General features: G+C 41.3%; 1 protein-coding gene across 1 annotated transcript in view; it reads left to right on the top strand.

The window, feature by feature from the left end:
- The window catches only part of SHPK (sedoheptulokinase), a 44,257-nt gene that overhangs the window by 768 nt on the left and 18,436 nt on the right, over positions 1–25,053 (top strand). Inside the window, exons 2-5 of the mRNA XM_089693673.1 lie at positions 6,565–6,706; positions 7,685–7,868; positions 11,752–11,904; positions 13,948–14,123. Coding sequence (XP_089549799.1) covers positions 6,565–6,706; positions 7,685–7,868; positions 11,752–11,904; positions 13,948–14,123 — 655 coding nt within the window. The remainder of the gene's footprint in view (positions 1–6,564; positions 6,707–7,684; positions 7,869–11,751; positions 11,905–13,947; positions 14,124–25,053) is intronic.

Below are 25,053 nucleotides of genomic sequence, written 5' to 3'. Positions count from 1 at the left end.
GGAGACGCCCGTAGAGAATAATGGACCAGAAGGAGACGCCCGTATAGAGTAATGGACCAGAAGGAGACGCCCATAGAGAATAATGGACTAGGAGACGCCCATAGAGAGTAATGGACCAGAAGGAGACGCCCATAGAGAATAATGGACTAGAAGGAGACGCCCATAGAGAATAATGGACTAGAAGGAGACACCCATAGAGAATAATGGAACAGAAGGAGACACCCATTCTGAATAATGGACCAGAAAGAGACGCCCATAGATAACAATGGACTAGAAGGAGACGCCCATAGATAACAATGGACTAGAAGGAGACGCCCATAGATAACAGTGGACTAGAAGGAGACGCCCATAGATAACAATGGACTAGAAGGAGACGCCCGTAGAGAATAATGGACCAGAAGGAGACGCCCGTATAGAGTAATGGACCAGAAGGAGACGCCCTTAGAGAGTATTGGAACAGAAGGGGATGCCCGTAGAGAGTAATGGAACAGAAGGGAATGCCCGTAGAGAGGAATGGACCAGAAGGGAACGCCCGTAGAGAGTAATGGACCAGAAGGGAACGCCCGTAGAGAGTAATGGACCAGAAGGGAACGCCCGTAGAGAGTAATGGACCAGAAGGGAACGCCCGTAGAGAGTAATGGACCAGAAGGGAACGCCCGTAGAGCGTAATGGAACAGAAGGGAACGCCCGTAGAGAGTAATGGACCAGAAGGGAACGGCCGTAGAGAGTAATGGACCAGAAGGGAACGCCCGTAGAGAGTAATGGACCAGAAGGGGACGCCCGTAGAGAGTAATGGACCAGAAGGGAACGCCCGTAGAGAGTAATGGACCAGAAGGGAACGCCCGTAGAGCGTAATGGAACAGAAGGGAACGCCCGTAGAGAGTAATGGACCAGAAGGGAACGGCCGTAGAGAGTAATGGACCAGAAGGGAACGGCCGTAGAGAGTAATGGACCAGAAGGGAACGGCCGTAGAGAGTAATGGACCAGAAGGGAACGGCCGTAGAGAGTAATGGACCAGAAGGGAACGGCCGTAGAGAGTAATGGACCAGAAGGGAACGGCCGTAGAGAGTAATGGACCAGAAGGGAACGGCCGTAGAGAGTAATGGACCAGAAGGGAACGGCTGTAGAGAGTAATGGAGTCAGAAGGGGATGCCCGTAGAGAGTAATGGAACAGAAGGGGACGCCCGTAGAGAGTAATGGACCAGAAGGGGACGCCCGTAGAATGTAATGGACCAGAAGGGGACGCCCGTAGAGAGTAATGGAGTAAGAAGGGGACGCCCGTAGAGAGTAATGGAGTAAGAAGGGGACGCCCGTAGAGAGTAATGGAACACAAGGGAACGCCCGTAGAGAGTAATGGAACAGAAGGGGACGCCCGTAGAGAGTAATGGAGTAAGAAGGGGACGCCCGTAGAGAGTAATGGAACACAAGGGAACGCCCGTAGAGAGTAATGGAACAGAAGGGGACGCCCGTAGAGAGTAATGGAGTAAGAAGGGGACGCCCGTAGAGAGTAATGGAACACAAGGGAACGCCCGTAGAGAGTAATGGAACAGAAGGGAACGCCCGTAGAGAGTAATGGAACAGAAGGGAACGGCCGTAGAGAGTAATGGAACAGAAGGGAACGGCCGTAGAGAATAATGGAGTCAGAAGCATTAGCCATATCACATAAATCCTTAGCAGACATACTTTCCAAGTTCAGTGGTGATGTTAAAAATTGAGATTAAGCGGTATTATTATTGTTTTCCATATCCGACCCTTGGGGAACTGTTCCTCCCACTGATACAAGACGCTTTTCTGCCAACTGACACGAACAATGGGGCACCATTTCTTCCCCTGACCACAATAATGGGACACTATTCCTTACAATGGTAGGGTTCTGCTCCTCCCCCAATACCAAATGCGGCAATGTTTACTCCCACTGATGAAAGGAAAATTTCCTCTCTGGCTGGCCACAGTCCAGCCCCCCTAAAGTTTAAAAAACAATAAACCGGCCCCTTGCTTAGTAAGTTTGGAGACCCCTGCCCTAGAGTATAATGGGAAGCAAAATATAAACTAATTTACAGACAAATCTGAGAAACAGCAATTTCACCTTCCCCACAGGTGTTCCCCAAGTAGAGTAGCCAATTGTTTAATTGAAATACTTTGGGATTATAGTTGTTTGCTATGGAATGGCAAAGGTGACGGCCTTAACAGTCTTGTGAAAACATCAGATCAAACTGATCTCAGTGTGATCAGATGCTTTGAAAGGTAGAGGAGAGATCTTGAAACTAATAAACCCCAGATCTCTCCATAAAGAGGACCTGTCACAGCCCATGTTATCACAAGGGATGTTGTTCATCCCTCATGATAGCAATAAAAGTAATTAAAAAAAATAATAAAGGGACATTGAAAATGTTTTTTTGTGATAAAATAAAACAATTTTAAAGCGCCCTGTTCCCATGCGCAAATGTGAATGGTTCCATTTGCATATGTAAATGGCGATCACACTACACATGTGAGGTATCACTGCAAACGTCCTAGGGAGGACAATAATTTTAGCACCAGACCTCCTGTGTAACTCTAAACTGGTAAGCTGTAAAGTCTTTTAAAACATCGCCTATGGAGATTTTTAGGTAGCATAGTTTGGTGCCTTTCCACGGACATAGACAATTTTAAGGCTAGGTTTATATCCGGTGTTTTTGTGTATTAAAATTCATCAAAGTGTATCATCTCTAAAAACATTTTCTTTTGAAAAACTTGTGTAAATACCGTGTGGCATAAAAAATTTGCTAAACACACCATTTTATTCCCTAGGGCCTCTGATTTAAAAATATATAATGTATGGGGGTTCTAAGTAGTTTTTGTAGCCAAAAAAGCATGTTTTTAAGAAGTGTGACAATTTATTTTCTGGAATTAACTGGTTAACCACCTCCCGTCCGGCCGTTGTATATAAACGGCCGGACGGTGGCACTGCAGGGTCGGGTGGCCGTTTATAAACGGCCTCCCTGCACCCTGCTTGTGCGCGCTCCCTGGTAGCGAGCAGCACCGTGATCTGGTGCCCACTGTGTCCTCTGGACACAGTGAAACACCAATCGTCGGACCTCTGAACGAGGTCCCGATCATGTGATCACTGATTGGCCAATCAGTGATCACATGCAAAGTAGTAAGCAATATGTCACTTGTGACATCATTGCTTACTACGTGTGAAATCTGTGAATGATCACAGATGTCACATGGGACAAGGCGTTTCACAACAGCCTGTGTGACAAAAGTACCATGTGACAAGCTGTGACCAATCACAGCTCACTCAATAGTTCTCAATGACTGCAAGAATGCAGACAGAGAGAAAGAGAATGATTGCTTTTACATCCTATATGGGTGTAAAAGCAATCAGTGTAAAAAAAAAAAAAATCTTCATCACCCCCTACAAGTAGTCCAGTGTCACCATGGTGACACTGTACTGCTAGGGTGACAGTATGTAAAACAAAAACATAATAAAAAATAAAATAAAAATGTTTAAAAATTCTAATTTTTGGTTATAAACTAATTTTGCTTATTTTTTTTTTTTTTTACTAAAAAGATAAGATCATTTTGGCCAAGATTTATTATGAAATATTATTTATTTGCAAAATTTTGTAAGAAAAACACTTTTTTTCAAAATTTTTGGACTTTTCATTTACATAGCAAAAAAAATAAAAATCCCAACGGTGAATAAATACCACCAAAAAATGGTAAAAAATTCATATGGGTACAGTGTTGCATGACCGCGCAATTGTCATTCAAAGTGTGATAGCTCTGAAAGCTGAAAATTGCCCTGGACAGGAAGGGGGTAAATGTGTCCGGACAGGAAGTGGTTAAAAACCATATCACACATCTCTGCAATCTTCAAAAGATTGGATGAAATTTGAATACAATGTTTTTTCTGACAGGTTTTGAGGCACCATCTTTGTGTAGATTTTTCTCATTCCCAAATCCTCTGCTAGAATCTGCCACACTGTTTCCCAGTTCATGTCCAATTCTTCTGCCATCATTCATACACTCTGTCTCTGATCTGAGCATACAAAGGTTCGCACTCCATCTTTACATTTTTGGTTGCCCACTCCTTGTGTCATCATAGACATCCTCAGGCCTCCTCTTAAAACGCCTATGCCATTCAAAAACACTTGATTTCTTCATGGAATGTTTACCATGAGCCTGTTGTAACAGAACTAAAGTTTCACTCGCACTTTAGCTGATTTTCACACAAAATGTAATCTTAATTCACTGCTCCAGATTGCTGTCACTCACTTTCTGTCAACAGCGCAACGCACACACGTGTTATTTCTTCTGCTTCTTCATAAAGACTGAGTCAACTGGTCTGTGATCCAAGAGAGTACAAGCTAGAACATGTCAGAACACTCATCAGTGTGAATAGCTGTGTGACTCACCGCCATAGCGCTATGCTGCAGGCATTCCGGGAATTAAATGATCACACTTTGTACATGTAGGAGAGGAATGTCAGAATTGGCCTGGACTTGAAGTCTTTAGACTGGAACATAGGGAAAGATTAAGAAGCTGTATACTCAGTGATTGCATTAGTTGCTGAAAGTTCTTAATTGTGGTTTTAATATCACTTTAAATGGTTCCCAAAGTTTTATATTTTGTACATAATATGAATCTGACAATCACCAGGAAATCATAAAACAAAACTTAACCTCTTGGTGTCGGCCGAACGCAAATGTGTGCCATCCCGGCGTCTGGGCCTAGACGCTGAGTAGCCGCACATTTGCGTTCTGTTAAAAAAAAACGTGTGCTGAGAGCCGGTACTCACAGAAAGGTCCTGATCTCTTTCGATCGGGACCTTTCCTGATCATGTGACGGCGTGTCACAGTGGTCACATGATCCTAAACCCCACCCCACCTCCCGGCTTCTGAAACCCTTAAAGGGCCGGGAGGCACCGGCCCCAAGGGGTTAAACTTATGAAGCATCATAAAAATAAAGCTTAACAAACATTCGGTGAATATATACTAAAACTGATGCACACAAAAATACTTCTCTGAAGTCTCTGACACGTGCTGGAGATTTCATATGAATACTGGCACCTTGATACATATTTGGTGGCATGGTACAATCCAACTGGAGCGAAGACCACCGTATAACAGTGGCAGTCTCAGGCCTCCCTCTGGATTTCACTCCTGCGCAATGCTTATTACATCACTCTAATTTACATAAACAACATTTCAATTCGCTATGTTGAACGCAGCCAGACTTTGTGTAGCTGTTCACTGGCAGACAATCACACTGCTCACTATTGGTATGAAATGGTGTATTTTTAAAGATATATTTTTGTGTTAGTGTGGTGCCTCAAGTCCAGGTTCCTTCTGTTAAGATTTCCAGTTTTGATGGGATGTGGTACCTTCCACCACCGCATAAAGTATAAAAGAGGATGTCAATAAATAGTGTTGCGCTCAAATGTGAAAACAATCATATATCAAATGGACAAAATACCATACAATAGTGAAAAAAGTGATAAATAAAACTAACAACAAAAAAGTCCCATCCAAGGATGTGTAAAATGAGAAAGCCACACTTCTCCAGTATTTGTATCGAAGTGCTACCAATACCAACCAGACACCCAAAGTAATATTACCAACTCTCCATGACCATGTTAATCAAAGAATGAGCTAAATATGGTGTTTCAAGGCGTTTCACTCCCCTCCGGTAACCGTTTCAATGGGAACCAGAAACTCTGTCACTCATGTACGTATGGCATTATGCAAGATATAAAAGAGAAGGCCTCTCCATAGTGTAGAAATCTTTTAACATTTTATTATAATAAAAAGTATTGACTCACTTGTTCCAAAAATACATGCACATGTAAACTAACTAACTAAACCGGTATCACAGAGCACTTCCTACAGTGCAGTAGAACACGATGACGTCAGCAGCAGGCTCCGCACAACATGTTTCATCATCAAAAAACATCTTTCGGGGCAACAAAGTCTGCGTATGTATTTTCGCACCTTGCATAAATGTATCTTCCATAATGCCATACGTACATGAGTGACGGAGTTCCTTGTTCCCATACGGGATACTGGAGGGTCACTGGAGGAGAGTGAAGCACCTTGAAACACCATACAAGTGCATTTGAACCTTTCTTTGATTAAAATTGTCATAGAGAATCAGTAAGGGACCATTCTGATATCACTTTGGGTGTCCTAATGGTGTTGGTAGCACTTGGATACAAATACTGGAGAAGAAGTGTGGCATTCTGATTTTGCACATGCTTGGATGGGATTTTTTTTGTAGTTAGTTTTATTCATCACTTTTTTCACTATTGTATGGTATTTTGTCTATTTGATATATGATTGATTTCACATTTGAGTGCAACACTATTTATTGACATTTGTAGACACTAGTTTGGATATTTTCTAATGAGTGTTTGCTGCTATTTGTTTTTAAAGTTTTTTTTAGAACAGTGCGCAGTTTCTTCTTTTTTCCATATAAGGCATTCATGTACAGAAGAAATATCGTAAGTATTAGGAAAAAATATAATTAATTGGTCAAGAATTTGCCATGACCATATCATTTCACGTTATCTGCTTCCAGGGAAAAGAACAAGATGTCTGCAAGATAATAAGAGCCCTAAATGATTGCTTGGGTGCCCTACCCAGGGAAAAACTCCAGAAGGTGTCCCGGATAGGAGTGTCTGGACAAATGCATGGTGTCGTCCTCTGGAAGTCAGGCCAAGGTGCAGTATCCAGGGAGAATAAGTATAGATAATATCAACTTGAGGCATCTTGTGATTAATGTTGAATCAGCTGAAATTCAAGCTGTGGGTATCCCTTTCGGTACCATCCAGTTTGACAAACTTTGAAAATCAAAGCAGCCAGGTAGAAAACTCAGCAGAGCAGTGACTGCATCCAATCAGATGCAGTTATTGCTCAGGTATTCTGACAGCAGCGGGAGCAGTGGCTGGCAGAATACAATAGTCAACAAGGGAGATTCCTCCATCCACTCCATATGGCGTGGATGGCGGTATCTATTGATTTCTCTCATTAATCTGTGGGGCTGAATGAGAGAAATCTCAGTGTGTATAGCTAGCTGTAGTCTTTATACCCAACAAACAGAGTATGCTGGGGCTGTGTATGAGCTATTCTAGAATAACTGTATTGGGAATAAACAATTCTCACTGATGTCTGTAGGTGAATGAGACAAATTTATAGCAGCTGGAATTTTCAAACTGTTTATTTATACCTTAGTCTTTAACCATGCATATGGTAAATCAGAAATTCAACAATGCAACAACTGAAGTGTATTGCCAAAACTTTTGTCTTTAGTTGTGGATAGAGCTGTTTTTTGTTGCTGTGTCCTGTGAAGATTTCCTCTCACTTCCTGTCCTAGAGACACAAGTTAAAATAAATCTCCACAAAGTAAGGGGAATTCCCCTCTTATTTGTCCCCAAAACAGATGTCCTCATTAAAAGATCTGCCCTCACTTCTTGTTCTGGTGACAACTCAAATATTTTTTATAGATTTCCCATCACTTTCTGTCTAAATAACAATAGGACAGACACAGAGGATGAATCTGCCCAGCAGACACAGACAGCAATATACACCTGACAGCAGGGGCCTGTACTGTTCCCCATGCTATCTAAAACAAAAAACAAGTCTTATCTATACATACACTTTAAACTATGACCTGAAATCCTCTGTTTACTTTCTATAAGGATGTCACTGGATAAACAGTGAAAACCAGCGATTCTTTGAACCCGGAGAAGTCAGCCATCTCATTACCTGGGAGGATGGTCGATGTAGTACAGAATTCCTGTCCTCTTTACCTCTGCCACAGTCCCACCTCAGCGTGGCATCGGGCTTCGGTTGTGCTACAATATTCTGGTACTTAAAGAACAGGTAATACATTTCATACAAATCACCTAGCCATTTGTGTGCTTGTCAAATCTAACACTCATTTTTTTTAAAATCTGGATATCAGCTTCATAAAGTGCCCCTGTCAGCTGTTTTAACCATTAGCCGCCCGGCCAATGGCCGTTTGGCGGCTTCAATTGTGTCCCTGCATTCCGGGTGCACGCCATTTGGCGTGCTCCCGCACATGCGCCGTTTGCGCTAATGCAGAGCGGCGCAGCAGTGCGATCTGTCAGCGGCCGTGCACCTCGGACACGGCCGATGACAGATCCGAGTACCGGCTCCCATTGCTGGTACCATGTGACCTGCTGTGACCAATCACAGCAGGTCACATGACAGTTGTATACAATGGATGGCTTCATTCATGATGCCATCCATTGTATACTAGTGCCTAGCTGTGAATGGTCACAGCTAATCACATGCACATGTCATGTGATTAGCTGTGACCAAATCACAGCTAAGTACAAAAAAAAAAAAAAAAGCTGAATGAATCGATTTCATTCAGGTAAATGCTTGCTTATAGCAAAGTAATTCTGGTGACAGTATGTAAAAAAAAAAAATAGTGAAAATAATTTTTTTAATTTTTTAATTTTCCGAAAAATTATGACAAAAAAATACAACTTCAAAAAACTCGCCATGCCTCTTATGAAGTACGTCGGACTGTCTACTCTGCAAAAAGGGGTCATTTGGGGGATATCTGTACTGTTCTGATATTCTTGGACCTCAAGAAATTAGATTGGCTGTCAGTACTTCAGGATTGATCAATATTCAGATCTATACCATAGTTTGTGAACTCTATAACTTTCCTACAAACTAAAAAATACATCCTAATTTGGGTTATTTTCACCAAAGACATGTAGCAGAATACATCTCGGCCTAAATTTATGAAGAACAATTATTTATTTGTAAACTTTTATAACAGAAACAAAGAAAAATGTGTTTTTTTTTCAAAATGTTTGGTCTTTTTTTGTTAATTTAGCAAAAAATAAAAACCCCAGCGGTGATTAAATACCACCAAAAGAAAGCTCTAGTTGTGTGAAGAAAATGATAAAATTTTAGTTTGGGTACAATGTTGTATGACCACGCAATTGTCATTCAAAGTGTGAGAGCGCTGAAACCTGAAAACTGGCCTGGGCAGGAAGGTGTAAAATTGCACGGTATTGAAACGGTTAAATATGTATTGATTAAAGGATATGTTACCCTAACTTTCATATGCCTGATATTTTTCTACTGAACCATGTACTTGTGTGGAAAAGTATCCTGTTCTCTTTGTATTGCTTCCTTTGTGTGAAATACCTGGTGATCTTGACAGTCTCCTGCATCTTATTTTAAACTGACCACACTAGGTATGAGAGCACATCCATCCTAGCATGATCTGGCTGTGATGGGAGAGCAACCTGCCTGTCCTTATTGGCCAAGACTTTTTCTGCTGTGCCCCCCTGCACAGCTATTTACTGGGAAGATGCGTGTAATGTACTGCTGTTTTTCCAACCCCACCTCCCTAAGTCCCTTATGAAGCTAAGCACAGAGGTTATGTGGTACCTTATATCTGCTATTCTGTGTCTGGCAGTTTACTTGGGGCCATAACTCCCTGATTTTGTGGCAGTTGCCAACTGTTTGTCCAACAAGTTGATATTCAGAGCACTCCTATTGAAAAGGGTGCAGCCAAGTGAGGCTTAGCCTAGAAGTCACATAAAATGAAGCGCCAATGAAATCAAACTAAATCAGAGCGGCACACAGAGAAGGTTTGTCTAGCTAATAAAGGTAAAGCAGGTATAAGGCTTTACTTATGATGCTCACAGACCAGCGTAAGGATAGTTATTTTCAGTGACAGTTACTTTCAGCTGACTCCAATGAGATTCAAAAATTGCAGTCATATGTCTAAAATAAAGATCCATATTCTTGTGTTAAAGCTTTGAGTATGTATGTATTGTAGGTGTCTAGTTCTTATCAGAGCATTAGGCCTCCAAAGGTAGATCAGGCTGCCAGGCACTTTTCCTGCTCAGCTGCAGGTAGCCCAGTCTGCAGTAAATGTGGCCATTCACAGAATCGGCTAAATCTGACTAATACGGTGTACTGAGTGGTTATATTGTATGAAAAGAGCAGAGACAACAGCTTTAGAAGCAATTGATTTTCTGTATCTCTCCGAATATTCATTATCCAATTGGATATAAGTCGCACGACACAGGCACCATTCGTAGAAGTTTAGTTTGCATTTTCTCAGTGAATGTTTTCTTTGATTGTATGAGGTAGAGATTGTGATGTCACAACCCTTCTTCTCCACCTTGTCCAATTAGAGAATGCTTTGCGTTAATTGAGAGAATGCAAAGTGTTGCTTGAATGGAACCTGTGCCTAGTGATCGACCTCCTGTGTTCACAGTGCAACTGGGCAACCACTCCATGCGGGATCCAGGAGCTAGTGGAGATCACTGTAGTTCCGGTGCCTACTACACTGATTTCCAGCATCCAAGGGGATTCCACAGGTATGGTACATACAGGGGTTGGATAAAATTATGGAAACACCAGCTAAAAGAATGAAATTGTTACCTAATATGGTGTTGGACTGCCTTTGGCATCCAAGATGGCCTGAATTCTCCTTGGAATTGACAAATATAAGTCTTGGATGGTGGATAATGGAATCTAATACCACTCTCCATGCAGATGCTGGAGGCAGAAAACGAGCTTGAACCTTGTTCTCCAAAATGATATTCAGAGTGGCTGTATGATATCAAGGTCTGAAGACTGTGGTGCCCAAGGAAGGTGCAAGACTTTGCATGCTCGTCATATCATGACTTGGCAACAGCAGCTGTCATTATCTTCTTGGTAAATATTGCTGTCTTCAGGAAACAATGTCTGCATCGTGAGGTGCACATGGTCAGCCAAAATTTGTACATAATTGCTGGCAGTGACTCTGCCTTTCATGGTGATGATAGGGCCTGCAGAATACCAAGATATGGCTGCCCAAACCATGATTGCACCGCAACCATGCTTTACCATTGGCACAAGACAGTCCTGGTTGTAAGTTTGGGACTTTGTTTTCAACATTTAAACATGTCTGTTGTTTGGGAACAGTGTGAGGCTCAATTCATCAGACCATATTACAGTCTTCCATTGATCGATTGTCCACGATTTATGGGTGTTGCTCCACCCTCTCCTCTTCTGAGCATTAATATTGGTCACTAGTAGTTTGGTAATTGCAGCTCGCCCGTGAATGTTTTGCTTATGGAGTTCCCGCCACACAATTTTTGTGGACACGGGCTTTGGAAGACTGAGATTGAGCTCTGCAGTCACTTTTGCAGCAGTTATTTTCTTATTGGGGTCGCAATCCTGCACAATGTCCTTTTGTCTCCTTCGGTCAGTTGACTATGCTGACCGCACTTATGCTTATCAGATGACGGTTTCCTGGAAACTGTATATGCCATCAAAACCCTTGAAATTGTACATTATTTGCGACACTGCAAATAAATTGCCAACTTCAGTCACAGAGGCATCAGCTAAACGGGCACCAACATTTTACCCTCTAGGAAAGTTAGTAGCTCTGACAAGGACTGTATTACTGGCAGTGCAGGCAGTGAATGACAAAAGTGGAGCTTCCCACCTGTTAGGTAGGTTTCTCATCACACAACGGAAGCAAAAGAATGTTACATCACTTCCGCTTTCATGTCACAAACATGTTGTCACTTTCACACCTGCAAATCATGTAGTGTTTCCATATTTTTGTCCAACCCCTGTACATACTTAGGACAAAGGTAATTATGGAAGAATTGCCATAACTAAATGTCATCTTTAATAAAAGTACGTATAAAAAATGAGTAAAACCTTTTAGTTTTTGTATATTCTATTAATCTGACTTTTTTCCCCAACTGGGCAGACCAGACTTCCTCCATGAATATGACGCAGCAGGGACAATCCAGGATTACGTTGTTTCTATGCTGTGCGGGATGAAGACACCTGTAATGTCTGTTCAGAATGCAGCTAGTTGGGGATACTTTAACACCAGGACCAAAACTTGGAATGTTGACATGTAAGTGAATTATCATGTTAGACCTCAGTGTAGCATTTAATGGATACGTTCACTTTATAAATAAATGAATGTACAGATGTTTGGTTTTTTTTTTGCTGGTAAAAAAGTTTACAATTACAATTTTTTTTTGTTTGTAGGAGCCTGGAAAGAATTGCACCCGCAATCAGTAGATCGCAGGTGCAATGCAGGACTCCTACAGACTGTCAGTGTAAGCTGTTTGCCTGTTCATCATATGAGCAGGCAGTTTCACAAAGACAGGAAGAATCAATGAACTACCAAGAGTTCTCAACGGTAGCCTGGTAGTTCATTGAGAACTACAAGCCTACAAGAACTACAAGCCAACAGCCGCAAAGGATGTTGGTACTTGTAGTTCATTCACATAATTAATGACACCCACAAACTCCGCCCATACAGCCACACTATTTTCAAATAGTGACCGCAGGTACAGGGAGAATGATCCCCCATTTGCTGTCACAGAGAGGGCTCGGATTGGGGAGCTGCTGCAGGAATGGGAACATGTTACATGTTCCACCCTAAAAAGGGGTGGAGTTTGTAAATTGTTCTCAATGGTTAACTTGTCTTTTAAGGTGTTATTCACTTTTCTCTAAGAGATTGTATCCGACTCTTAAATTATCTTGAATGACTCTTGAATCAAAGAGTCTTATTACTGAAAAAAGCAAGGTTATTGTCTATATCAAGCATCCAGCTCATGTTTTTTTTCTGTGTTTGACAAGTGGAATCCAGTTTATTACTAGAAGCTGCACTGCCTCCTTTATCTCCTGCAGGCTTTTAAAGCATCAATTAACCTGTACTATGTACATACACTGTAAACGAATGCTGCAGTTAGATACCCTGTGCCATGAGCTGCAGTTAGATACAATGCAGTTAAAAGTAAACATGTAGTCTGGTCTCACAGTATAAACTAAAGCTGCAGTTAGATACCTTGCGCCAAAAAGTGTCACATGATTCAGTCTAGATTAGCAGGCTGCCTTTCATTTGTATATCTAAAGTCCAGGTAAGGGGGGGGAATAGGCAAAGAAATATGCAGAGATTAGTGGCTGACCTCCTGCAAGACTTGAAGATTGCTGCAAGCTGTACATTAGTCTTCATTGCTGTCAATTTAGCATTGTTGGTTCCGATGCTCTGCTTTTGTATTGTTTACCATCTATAAGTGTAACACTATTTACTAAAACTGGAGAGTGTTAAATCTGGTGCAGCTGTGCATGGAAACCAGTCTGCTTCCAGGTTTTAGTCTTCGGTCACACCAATCCGACTTTGTAATTGTGTAACTTCCAGTAAGGTCGCATGACTTCAAAGTCGAATGTCAGTCCGACTTCGGGTGCCACTTGCAAAGCATCTGTGACTTGCAGGACACAGATGTCTATGCAAATCGCACCTGAACTTGCAAAAAGTAGTTCATGCCCTTATTCTCAAAATTGGTGTGACTCCAACAAAGTCGCCAAATTGCCAAAGCTTAATTGAGCAAGATGAAGTTAGAGGGTGATTGTCTACCTTGCACAGCTGCATTGTATTCTAAGTGCACCTGTTTTAGTAAATCTCCCCCACTGTCTGTACAATAAAGCCTAAAGCCACTCTGCTTACAGTAAGCCTTTCATTGGCCATAGCTGTAAAGGATAACATTAGTTTTAATCATTATGAGGTTAGCAGCATGCCTTTACCCAGGCCAATCCATAAATACCGCCTATTGAAGAACTCAGATGGCAAGTGATCTTGTCTATAGGCTGAGACCTACGGTTGGCATAGGTGGCTCTTCAGTGCTCTGTTTTTTTTCCGTAAAACTCAGATGGGGTATTCTTATACAGTACTCGCGGGGCAGGTGCAGACTTTTGCCATTATGGACCCTTTTACAACTGCTGTGCACCACCAAAAGTGCAGAAGTGTACCACCAATCAGGGCACTTTCCACACTTTGGGCATCACTCTTCTAGAGCATTGCCTGTATCATACCTAACATGGGCCTACTGATTATATTTTTAGTTTATTTGAAATTAAGATCTGGTGCTTTTCTATTCTTGTGTTTTAGATTACAAGAACAAGGCTTTCCAGTTTCTCTGCTGCCTCCTGTTTTAGATGCGGGGTGCATAGCAGGAAAATCTTCATACGACTGGTGTGGAATTCCACAAGGGACAGACGTTGGAGTGTCACTGGGAGACTTCCAATGCTCTGTCTTTTCTTCTGCAACTGAAAGCACAGATGCAGGTACTGACAGAGATTCATTGAACTATTGCTTTGTGCATGCAGGTGCAAGATTGAAAAGCAGGGGGTTGCTGGAAGAATGAATAAAATCAACTGGACTACAGTGTTAAAGTTGGACAGACACTGCAATGTGCATTCATTCTTATGCAGTGCAACACACCTCTTTTTTACTGCTAGTTTGTTTTAGCAATTCTGTACAAAACACTGGGTATAAAGGTGCCCCCTGCAGGTATTGGGAATACTTGAGAAGCTTTCCATTAAACACATGTGAACTGTCCCAGTATGATCCCACTGCACTTTGGACAAAGCGCAGCTAACCTGCGGTTTTCATATGGGTTAGCTGCACTTTCCCATAGACTTCTATGATGTTCTGTGGTTTTGGTGCGGTTTCAGAAAGTGCAGCAAAGATGCAGGAGTTTTGGTGCGCTTTCTGAAACTGCACTAAAACTACAGAATCTTATAGAAGTCTATGGTAAAGCACAGCTAACCCGCACAAAGATCAGGGGTTAGCTGTGCTTCAGCTAAAGCGCAGCAGAGAAATGTGAAACTGCCCGAAGTGTACCAGTGAAAAATAAAGAAAGAACAAAACCCCTTATAAGTGAGATAATCCCCAAGACAGTAAGATAACTGATAATATTACAGTGTGTATCTCTTTAACACCTAAATGTAACCTTGAAGTTGCATCTAAAATAAAACAGACACTTAAAATAAGCTAAAACAGATCCTCACAGCTGATCCAGGCTGTCAGCCGGTATATAGCTTATATAGATAGATATAAGATCAGTGGGATCAGTAGTAACAACATGCTATGAATGTAAAAAAAATGTAAGGAGGTCCCCCTGCAAGCCGTTGACATCAAGCCATCGGATCACGGTGGTCCGGCGGCTACCTAATAACACCAGCTGGTTAGTTTTATTTGTGTGAAATTGTCACTATATTGCCTCTATCCGACACTGCAGTATTTGTACGTTTTTTGGATTTATTCCTTATTACCATTAAAGTACCATTGAAAAATACTACACTATGTCATTATCCCTATTCTTTCACTCTGCACTGAGCACCTTAATCCCCTAGCGATCCCCAGCGAATGTCCCAGCTCCTGGAAGAGGCCGAACTACCTTTACTGGCTACTCCAATCCTGTCTCTAGAGGAAGGCCATCAAACCCCAGGCTACATCCCGGACTACCCTTAGAAGGGACCCGTGGCTGATCAACAATACTTGATACAACTCACTTTTTATTAGCGCATCTGGTGAGTGCGCATTTCATGCATTTATCAGCACATGCACCTGAGGATTATATGCACACTGGGACTTAATTGAGTTATCTGGAGATCAGAATTTTCTTTTTTAAGGATATTTCAAGATTATTACGCATTTATACCTATATGTTTATTATGCATATTACTATTTGACTCTATACATTATTTATGCATTAGTAAGTCCAAGAAGCACCTATAACTGATGTGCAAATTTTTTAAAATTATAATGCACCCATTATTGATGTGCGTTTATACTATTCGTTTACATATTGCACTTTTTGGATTTGTTTCTTTTTAGATTGTTCTTAGCGCTGCACTACCCTTTTATTTGAACATGCTATAAAGCATGAAGTAATTTGGTATAGGGTGGTGACATTTTCATCCCTAATCCCGAACTGTGTAACAACCATGTGTATGTGTGCAAACAAAAATAAACCACCGTTTACTAGTAAGTTACTGGAGATCCATATTTCAATAAAAATGATCAAAGTTTTCCATAATCCAAGTGGAGCTATGGGATCAAATGGTGTTCATCTGCTTTGTATGGACAATAATGACCACAAATCCACAATCATATATGGTGGAGACCTTTGACTATATACAGACTTAATGGCTGGAAATAATGGCATTTCTGTCAATGTCTGTGTGCTGTTATGCACACACACAGCACTGCTGGCTGGACATCCCACTGATGTTATATCTGTCTATACAGTCAGGTCCATAAATATTGGAACATCGACACAATTCTAACATTTTTGGCTCTATACACCACCACAATGGATTTGAAATGAAACGAACAAGATGTACTTTAACTGCAGACTATCCGCTTTAATTTGAGGGTATTTACATCCAAATCAGGTGAACGGTGTAGGAATTACAACAGTTTGCATATGTGCCTCCCACTTGTTAAGGGACCAAAAGTAATGGGACAATTAGCTTCTCAGCTGTTCCGTGGCCAGGTGTGTGTTATTCACTCATTATCCCAATTACAATGAGCAGATGAAAGGTCCAGAGTTCATTTCAAGTGTGCTATTTGCATTTGGAATCTGTTGCTGTCAACTCTCAAGATGAGATCCAAAGAGCTGTCACTATCCGTGAAGCAAGCCATCATTAGGCTGAAAAAACAAAACAGACCCATCAGAAAGATAGCAAAAACATTAGGCGTGGCCAAAACAACTGTTTGGAACATTCTTAAAAAGAAGGAACGCATCGGTGAGCTCAGCAACACCAATAGACCCGGAAGACCACGGAAAACAACTGTGGTGGATGACCGAAGAATTCTTTCCCTGGTGAAGAAAACACCCTTCACAACAGTTGGCCAGATCAAGAACACTCTCCAGGAGGTAGGTGTATGTGTGTCAAAGTCAACAATCAAGAGAAGACTTCAGCAGAGGGAATACAGAGGGTTCACCACAAGATGTAAACCATTGGTGAGCCTCAAAAACAGGAAGGCCAGATTAGAGTTTGCCAAACGACATCTAAAAAAGCCTTCACAGTTCTGGAACAACATCCTATGGACAGATGAGACCAAGATCAACTTGTACCAGAGTGATGGGAAGAGAAGAGTATGGAGAAGGAAAGGAACTGATCATGATCCTAAGCATACCACCTCATCAGTGAAGCATGGTGGTGGTAGTGACATGGCGTGGGCATGTATGGCTGCCAATGGAACTGGTTCTCTTGTATTTATTGATGATGTGACTGCTGCCAAAAGCAGCAGGATGAATTCTGAAGTGTTTCGGGAATATTATCTGCTCATATTCAGCCAAATGCTTCAGAACTCATTGGACGCCGCTTCACAGTGCAGATGGACAATGACCCAAAGCATACTGCAAAAGCAACCAAAGAGTTTTTTAAGGGAAAGAAGTGGAATGTTATGCAATGGCCAAGTCAATCACCTGACCTGAATCCGATTGAGCATGCATTTCACTTGCTGAAGACAAAACTGAAGGGAAAATGCCCCAAGAACAAGCAGGAACTGAAGACAGTTGCAGTAGAGGCCTGGCAGAGCATCACCAGGGATGAAACCCAGAGTCTGGTGATGTCTATGCGTTCCAGACTTCAGGCTGTAATTGACTGCAAAGGATTTGCAACCAAGTATTAAAAAGTGATTTATAATTATTATTCTGTCCCATTACTTTTGGTCCCTTAACAAGTGGGAGGCACATATGCAAACTGTTGTAATTCCTACACCGTTCACCTGATTTGGATGTAAATACCCTCAGATTAAAGCTGACAGTCTGCAGTTAAAGCACATCTTGTTCGTTTCATTTCAAATCCATTGTGGTGGTGAATAGAGCCAAAAATGTTAGAATTGTGTCGATATCCCAATATTTATGGACCTGACTGTATAAGCCATATATTAGGAAGTAGGATGGTTCTAAAGTTTCAGTGTTTTTCACCTTAATGCATTTCCTGACTTAGGTAAAAAAATCACCCCAATAACTATTCCCCTGCTTCACTCTACACACTTCCTCTATCGATCCAGTTCTATATGTGGCTACAGGTCTTCTCTCTTCATCTTCTCTCAGGCATCACTGAGAACAACTGGATCAGTAGGCTTCTCAAATACTGTAATGAGAGAGTGGGGAGTGTGGCCAAACTGTTCTGTTTGTGTCTATGACTGCACACAGCCCGGCTCGGGAGGGCGTACGCACAAGTGCCCCCACAGAAGCCAGCTTGCTGAGGGGGCACTTGTAGGAAGAAGGAGGGCCTTTAGAACCACCTTAACCACTTGCCTGCAGGGCACTTATACCCCTTTCCTGACCAGGACAATTTTCAGCTTTCAGCGCTGTCACACGTTGAATGACAATTGCGCGGTCATGCAACACTTTACCCATATGACATTTTTTTTATTTTTTTTTAGACAGATCTTTCTTTTGGTGGTATTTAATCACCTCTGGGTTTTTTATTTTTTTGCTAAACAAATCAAAAACAACTGAAAATTTTGAAAAAAAAGTTTTTTCTTAGTTTTTGTTATAACATTTTGTAAATAAGTGCTTTTTCTCCTTCACTGATGTGCGTAATGAGGCTGCTGTGATGGGCACTGATAGGCTGCACTGATGGGCACTGGTGGGGAGGCACTGGTAGGTGGCACTGATGGGCATTGACAGGCATCACTGATGGGCACTGAAAGGCAGCACTCATATATGGCACTGATAGGTGACACTGTTAGGCGGCACTGACTGGCACTGATAGGCGGCACTGACTGGCACTGATAGGTGGCACTGACTGGCACTGATATGTGGCATTGATGTGCACTGGTAGGCACTGATATGTGGCATTGATGTGCACTGGTAGGCACTGATATGTGGCATTGATGTGGCACTGATGGGCACTGGCAGGTGGCATTGAGGGACACTGACAGGTGGCACTTCTGGGGCTACACTGATCATCAGGGCACACTGATCATCAGTGCCCTGATGATCAGTGTACATGTCCCCTCTGAGGAATGCATGACAGCTCGTGTGGAGAGAAATGCCGATAATCGGCATTTCCCTATTTACATGCGATCAGCTGTGATTGGACACAGTTGATCACATGAGCGAGCCAACGTCTTGGGCTCTTTCTATTGATCGGTGACATCCTCCCAGAACGGGAGAACCGCCTTGCGTCCGTCATTTTCTTATATGGCGGGCGGGAGGCGGTTAAAGCAATACATTTCTTACACATTGTGATATTATCAGTTATATTACCGTCTCTGGGGTCATCTCACTTTATATAGTTTACTTTTGTTTGTTTTGTTTTGTTCCCTGATTCCCTAATGGAAATACTACTTTTGGAAGGACTTATGTAATAAATTGTAATTATGCAAGTAATGTTTCTATGGGAAAACAGGCAGCCTCTGCATCAGGGCTCCATGCTCCCATCCTTGCATACCTGTCAAATTGGGCTGTGCAAGTGAGTCCATGTCACAATTCACCTATTTAGGCTGCCTGCATGCAGCTTTGTGCTAGTCTAAAGAGATAAATGATTCTTTATTCTGTATTGTGCTTGAGACCTATGTGATTGAGACCTAACTTGGGTTTTTTTCTCTTTAATTTTTGAAGAATCATTTTTTTCTAACATTATCTGTAGCCTCCTTTTTTTATAGTGCCACTGTATTAATAGAAGTCAGACATGACAGCCGTCCAATACAGAACTGTGGTCATTCATAGCAGAATTATACTTGCAGCTCAGAAATTTGCCCAGGATGCAGAAGCTTCTTACAGTCACAGTGTGACTTTTTAAAAAAAAAAATTTTTCATTTATGAAATTAATTCTGTAAAATCTAAGTGTAGTAATTACAAGGGACACAACACAGACTTTCCTCTGCCTGACATCATTAACAGTTTATATTCATTGCAGCAATGACGGCATGCCAGGATGTCACTTTACCAGCCACATGTATTGAGCTGTATCCATGTCCACATCAATTCACATTATAACATTCTCGTATAAGGAGTGTTGTGTGTTTAGCATGATGGCATCTGGCTTGTTACCTAAATGGCTACACTTATATTCCGGGACAAATTCTGCACGTGACAGTCATAAGGATTATTTGCTCTTTATTAAACTGATCTCATATGCCCATATCATAGACATTTTGTTTGTATGTGATGGTTCTCTTGAACTTAATGTGGAATATTATCATACATTCCTTTATGTGAAAGATAAGATCACTGCCTCACTGCTTTGGTGTATTTTATAGGATAAGCCTTTTGAGAATGCTAGTTCCCTGGCTGTCATGCAGATGCTTTGGCTTCAATGCTGTCTGAGATGCTGACCAGAAACGGGAATAGAGATATCTAATATTGACACTCATTTAAAGCATACTTGTTCTTGAGTCCCTGATTTAAAAATCGTCAGTGAGGCACAGCCAGACAAATAGCATTTTCAAAAGTATGTCCACAATGGCGGCCCTTTTACACCTCTCATGATGCTATCTCTACTGCAGTGGTCTCCAAACAGCGGCCCTGAAGCCAGATTTGGCCCTTTGCTTGCCTTTATCTGGCCCTTGAGGCATTATTCCTGCGACTAACACCAGCAATGGAGCATAATTCCTGCCACTAACACAAACAATGGGGCATTATTCTTTCGCTGACGCCAACCATTTATCCCCCTAATACCAAAGATCAGGCATTGTTTACTCCCACTGGGTACAGACTGGCCCCCCTAAAGTCTGAAAGACAAAAAACTGGCGCTTTCTTTAGAAAGTTTGGAGACCCCTGCTCTGCTGTATTCTCCACTGATTGATTGCAGACCTATCTACCCTGATTCAGGGGCTTATACGCAAGAGTGCTGGTTGTTACATCGTATGTGGTACTTTCCTGCATTATCTTTGCTTTAGGATAGGAGGCATTTGGTTGATTGAGGGCTAGTGTCAACCCCAACAGATGCTCCATTCCATATTTTGTACTACGTTTTTAATACTTTGTAGTGGACATTTCATATAGAACTCTTATTATACATTCTTTACTTAGAGAGTAAAGAATGTAAAGAGGTATTGAAAATACTAGTTCTGTCAGCCATACTGATCTAATGGTTTCAAAACACTACCCAGAATAAGTACTGTATGCAGATTAGGATCCATATACACCAGTGTTCTGTCCGGCTGCAAGCTTACCACCCCTTCACTCCTCTGACAATGCGTACAAACCTCTGGCAGTTGCTTGCCACTCAAAAAGGTCCACTTCACAAAAGAAAATATTTTGCTCTCCGTACAAAAACCTTGTGTACCTTTACTGAGGTATTCCAAGTACAAATTGATCCACCTATCCCACACGCTGTATGAGTTTCACTCCATGCAGAGCTTATTCAATAAGCAAATAAGCTCTAAGTAGCGGGAACACTGGATGAACAAAAGTAGCATAACATACAAGCATGAAAGGAAACCGTAATATTAGCATAGCAGTTGGTACACCAGTTCTCTAAGCATTGGGAATACTAGACAAACAGTAACAATCAGGAATTATTGTAGTCTGCTTTATCTTTTATTGATCCAAGTGGTTCCTTTTCCATTTTGCCAAGATGCGTTCATATGAGTGGTGGAGTTTGGTAAGGGAGATCACATCTCAGGGATTGGGAGCATACTGGGCCTTCCAGTTTTTAGCAATCATGAGTTTGGCCGCCAGAAGTATGTGCTTGACTACTATGCAGAAAGAGTGGGTTATATTATCAATATCTAGATTCAAGATTGCAAAATGTGGAGAAGATTCCAAGATTAATCCTGTCATTTCAGACATTAAGTGGAATATCTTTTTCCAGAAGCTTACAATGCTTTTGCAAGACCAGAATATGTGTATGAGGTTGACAGTTGACTGCAACCTCCAATAGGGAGAAGACTGTGCAGAAGAGATTTTGGCCAAGGGTAGAGGTGTGAAATACCTTTTGAAGTGCAATTTTTTGGGTTAACTCCCAATGTGATATACAATGCATTGCTTTATGAATAGACATCAAAGCAGGAGTCCACTGTGTGGTGGAAAAAGAGAGGAATTTAAGTCCTCCTCCCATAGTTTAAATGGTTTAGATTTATGGAGGATCAATTTCTCTTGCAGTAAATAGTAAATAAGAGAAATTCCCTTGCGTTTAGAAGTAGGTGAGCTGTTTAGGCATTTTTATAGCAGGGGGTGGGGAATACTTCAGAAGATGTCGAATTCTATAATATGTATAGTGGTCAGGAGACATTAGTCCAATTTTCTGCTTCAGTTTCTCCAGATCAATATATCATTAAGCAACCGGATACCCTTAGACGCCCAATATGACATAGAAATGTGTGCTATAAGGTAAAGCCTCAATGGGAAAATACACTGGAGTATCAAAGCACTTTGAATAAGGACTAGTATGCAGGGCTCTCCATGCCAGCATGCAACAGTAGAGGCCATAATGGGTGGAGATAAACCTTTCAAAGGAAAGGGATGCCATAGATCTGTTATCAACAAGGTGTAGAGATTAGGGGCTCGGAGGAGGGTTCTTTCGATTTCTACCCAGGGGAGAGGGTCTACCAGGGTAATCCAATGTTTAATCTGGTCTAGACGTGTTGCTAGATAATAATCCTTGATGTTCACTAGTCCCATGTTACCAGCATTTAAGTAGAAGCGAGTGCTGGCATCTCGTGCTCTTGCCTTGCCAGACAAACTTTTTAAGCATATTTTTGAGTAAGAGTAGTTTTGCTGAGAACGGAATAGCTAAAATTCTGAAAAGATAGAGTATTTGGGGGAGAATTAGCATCTTAAATGACGCAAGGCTGCCCGACCATGATAATTCGAATTTAGACAATAAAGATAGTTCCTGAGTTAGCTTTTTATGCAGAGAGTCAAAATTGTAAGTAGCCAATTGAGATGTGCGAGGAGTGCATTTGATGCCTAGATATGGAATACTATGAGAGCTCCAGGAGTAAGAGAATGATTTTTGCAGGGACTGTTTTTGAGTCTTAGAGACACAGGTCGAGAATCAAAGATTTAGAGCAGATCACCTTGTAATAGAAAATGGCACTGAACTGTAAAAGGTTTGGCCTATTTGGAACCCTTTAATCTGAGGGTTGGAGTGTACTGCTTCAGCTATGGGATCAATTAGAAGGTTGAATATAGAGGGAGAGAGTGGGCATCCTTTGCGGTTGCCATAGGTAATATGAAAGTTTCTGACCAGGAGATTTGTGCAGATGGGCAGGAGTATAAGGCCATGATGGCCGAAAATATGGGCCCTTGAAAACCAAATTTCTTTAACACTTATTATAACACTTTAACAATATAACTGGTTACTAACATTTATAGGTAAAGTTGATCTAGGGAGTATGCCTCCGTTTGCCTCCCAGGGGATCATGAAGGAATTGTTTCACCTGCAGAAGCAAATTGGATCATGCTTTGCTGTTTTTTTTGCCTTCCTCTGGATCAACTGTGGGTGTAGGATTATAACTTTTTTTTTGGTTGAACTGGATGGACTTTTGTCTTTTTTCAACCAGACTAACTATGTACAGTAACTTCCTCCATATAGTCTCAATGTATCCTGTTGAACGCCTTCTCTGTGTCCAAAGAAAGGAGCAGAGAAGGTGTTCAACTGGACCCAGCATGGTGCAGGAGATTGACCATCTGCTTAGTGGCATCGGAGGCCTGTCTACCCCTAGTAAACCAATATTGTCAGGTTTGATCAACTCCGGTAGAAGTTTTCCATAAATTTTTACAAATTTTAAGCAGAGATATAGGTCTAAAGTTAGCAGGGGTTATTGGATCTTTGCCAGGTTTAGGTATAGTAACCACATACGCCTTCAACATCTCGGGGAAAGGATACCTCTGCAACAGCTAGTTGAAAGATATTTTGCATATGAGGTGCCAATTGTTCTTTAAACAATTTATAATAGTCTTTATAAAATAATATTGTGGCGCCTATATGTCTATATAGCTAGTCAAAAATAAAAAAATTGAAAAATGATTGCCCACAGTGTGCTGGCTATGTGGGTTGACAGCTGCCCCTATAAAGTGGAAAACACTTGGAACATTTAAAAACCGTGAATAGGTAGGTGCTAAACCAACCGTGCAACAAAATTAAAGATACAAAAGCAAACCATCTCTCTACATCTTATAACGGATGCTAATATCAAATCAAATGTGATAATACATAATTCCTTTGGCATCTAGCCGATAACATAAAACATTTATATAAGTGATAATAAAACAATCATAATGTATACAGTGAAAGTCCCATAGAAGTACATTGCTGTGAACCAAAAAGGTGTACGCTTTCACCACATGCAAACTAAATAAGTGAAATTCACACACACCAAAGGTGATTGACCCCAATTAAGGTGGTCAAGCAGCGCATTTGTTATATTGGAATAGAAGACCAGAAGTAGGTTCTGGGATATCCGTCCCGGTTGTTGGCACATCTTATGTGTTACTCCAGTAGAACATTCACAGGATTCCAAAATGTAGCAGTAATAACAGGGTTCTAGGGTTCTCAGTTTCTCTCTATATCATGAAGGTAATGCTCCACACACCTCAAATAAATCAAATGAATTAAGTATTCTGAGTGCGGTATTTATTATAGTTATGCATGAAAAAACAAATGAATATCAACTGTGTAGGTGCCCAAAAGACTGGCACCAGTTTGTATAGCCTGTAAAATACAAAACATGACATAACTATAATAAATACTACACTCAGAATACTTAATTCATTTGATTTATTTGAGGTGTGTGGAGCATTACTTTCATGATAAGGAGAGCCTGGTGCATAGAACCCTGTTATTACTGCTACATTTTGGAATCTTATGAATATTTTACTAGGGCAACACATAAGATGTGCTGACAACCGAGACAGATATCCCAGGAGAACCAGCTGCTGGTCTTCTATTCCAATATAACAAATGTGCTGCTTGACCACCTTAATTGGGGTCAATCACCTTTGGTGAGTGGGAAATTCACTTATTTCATCTGCACGTGGTAAAAGCGTACCCCTTTTTGGTTCACAGCAACGTACTTCTATGGGACTGTCACTATATATATCATGATTGTTTCATTATCACTTATGTATATGTTGAATTTATGTTATCGGCTAGATGCCATAGGAATTATGTATTATCTCATTTGATTTGATATTAGCATCCGTTATAAGATGTAGAGAAATGGTTTGCTTTTGTATTTTTAATTTTGTTGCACGGTTGATTTAGCGCCTACCTATTCACGGTTTTTATCATTTAT

This window comes from Staurois parvus, unplaced genomic scaffold (genome assembly GCF_062004578.1).
Source record: "Staurois parvus isolate SC_StPar_1 unplaced genomic scaffold, SC_StPar_1.0 ptg000635l, whole genome shotgun sequence".
Lineage (NCBI taxonomy): Eukaryota > Metazoa > Chordata > Amphibia > Anura > Ranidae > Staurois > Staurois parvus.
The sequence above is the reverse complement of the archived record's forward strand: the minus strand, read 5'-3'. Positions and strand labels throughout refer to the sequence as shown.